At 40.3% G+C, this 2,265-nt stretch overlaps 1 protein-coding gene across 1 annotated transcript; it reads left to right on the forward strand.

The window, feature by feature from the left end:
• The first annotated feature begins 1,210 nt into the window (after nucleotides 1-1,210).
• On the forward strand, nucleotides 1,211-1,898 carry LOC108769729 (uncharacterized). Its single transcript, XM_018520870.1, has 2 exons — nucleotides 1,211-1,554; nucleotides 1,648-1,898. Exons 1-2 carry the CDS (start codon nucleotides 1,211-1,213, stop codon nucleotides 1,817-1,819), a joined length of 516 nt encoding a protein of 171 aa, XP_018376372.1. The 3' UTR covers nucleotides 1,820-1,898.
• The last annotated feature ends 367 nt before the right edge of the window (nucleotides 1,899-2,265 follow it).

Here is a 2,265-nt window from a genome sequence, read left to right on the forward strand (position 1 = left end):
ATATATATATATATAATTATTTGCACTGCGCGATAATAAGAGCGCGATTTGTTGAGCCCGATTAATAAAGAAAATGCAATATTTGCAAAAACATGTCGCAACATGTTTCGCGATGACATCATCAATTTAACACGTGCAAAAGTGCACCCATTGCAATAAAAAGATTTTAGATACATCCGGTGATAACATTAATATAATTTGTCGCCGCAAATTGTAGCGTCAGCAAAATTGCAAGTTTGTCAGCGTAATTTAAGAAATTTTTTCAAGGACATTAACATATTTTGGCGATGACATCATCAATGTAATTTGATACAACACTTGCAAAATATGCAGCATTTACAATTTCATCAAAGTATATCTGCTTTGTTAGCGTAATTTAAGAAATTTTTTCAAGGACATGATACAACATGTCACAACATGTTAGAGCGGTGATCATCGATGTAATGTCACGTGACCAAGTAAATTATATAAATAACAAGTTTTAGGTGCACCGCTCTATTAGTCAATCTAACAGCACAAGTGACAACATGGAGCGTGATATGATTGAGCTTGTTTAATACAAGAGAAGAGTACGTCGCGTGGGAACAACGTTGCGACCAATTTATAGAATCTCTAGAGGAGCAGAGCCGTATCAAACGCTCGCGATTATCGATTGGTAATTGACAATCAGTGATCGCATGTATCGTGCGACTTGAAAGCTTGAAGGATTTGGTGCGTGGACGATTCGTGCACGTAGGCGCCGGATATGGACTTCGATGGCGCGAGATCGAAACGGCGTTCGAAAATCTTATTCTAACGGTAATAAACTCCAATTACATCGAACCTCGGCGATTTCTCGAAGACGCGAGTGAAATTGTGCTCGAGCGTGTACAGTGTATCATGCAGAGATATGACTCTATAAAAATAAACACTATTTTTAATGGTGAGTTCGTGGCTGGTGATATACGCTCGAACAAGAGTATCGCCACCCGGAACATTGAAGTCTTTCGATGTACCGATTTGCGTGATACGTGACGCGCGTCATCGAACCTATCCTAGCATCGTTGGAAGAGTTCCAGGAACACGACAGCGGATGGACACTGTCGCGTATACTAAATTTGGCGGTGAACGCGAATAAACTAAATCCTCTGCGCGCGGGATGTCACGTCAAACTCCCGCGAGAAATTATGCTAAAGAGAGCGGTTATCAACGTGCAATCCACGGACAATGCATGTTTCGCGTGGTCGCGGCTCTACATCCAGCTCAAAAAAATGTGGAACAGGAATCTTCGTATCCACATTATTCATCGGTACTGAATCTCGCGAGTATCGAATTTCCAATGACGTTGAGGCAAATTAGGAAATTTGAAGCTCTAAACGACATTTCCATCAACGCCTACGCCATCGCGAAGGGAATTGTGCCGGTACGATTCGCCGACCGAAAAAGGAGCAAACACGTAAACCTGCTGTACATGGAGAACGATAGCGCGGGACCCTTTGCGCTGATCAAGAATCTATCCCGCCTTGTCGGCTCACAAATTAATAAAAAGGGGCATAAGAAATATTTCTGCGATAGGTACGTAATAATAATAATAATAATAATAATAATCATAATAATAACAACAACAACAACAATAATAATTGTTTCCAAATGCCTCCACTAATTTAGCACGAGCGCAAAATTGGAGACCCACAGCGAGGATTGTGAAAAACTGAATGATTGCGCAATCAGATTACCGAGCGAGGACGACAAATGGCTGAGCTTCCGCAACCACTGTCGGAAAGAGCGCGTCCCGTTCATCAAGTCTACGCCGATCTTGAGTGTGCATTGGAAAGAATAGATAGCGATTCACAATCCGCTACTCACACGTACCAACATCACAACGTCTTGAGTATCGGATATTACGTGCATTGCTCCTACGACAGCTCGCTATCAGGCTATCGATTTCGCCGTGATAAGGACTGCATAGCTTGACGGAAGAATTTAAAAATTTGGCGCATAGTCTATAAGGTAAATGTCCCATTTATGATTATGTAAGATAGTCGCATGAGTTAATAAGAATAAAAAATACTAAAAAATAGTTAAAATCAGGAATCAATTTTACCGAACTCAAGATTAATTATTTTTATATCGAAAAACATGTTTTTCTGAAGTTCTAAGCACAATCTAATAAAAATAAAAAAAAGAAATAACGGACTATGTAAATGTACGCATTTATGACCGATTGAATTTAATCTGGCCCTATCATGACACCATCATCTGTCCCGGTTAGTGACTGGTGCATCT

The sequence above is a fragment of the Trachymyrmex cornetzi genome, unplaced genomic scaffold (assembly GCF_001594075.2).
Source record: "Trachymyrmex cornetzi isolate Tcor2-1 unplaced genomic scaffold, Tcor1.1 scaffold939, whole genome shotgun sequence".
Classification (NCBI taxonomy): domain Eukaryota; kingdom Metazoa; phylum Arthropoda; class Insecta; order Hymenoptera; family Formicidae; genus Trachymyrmex; species Trachymyrmex cornetzi.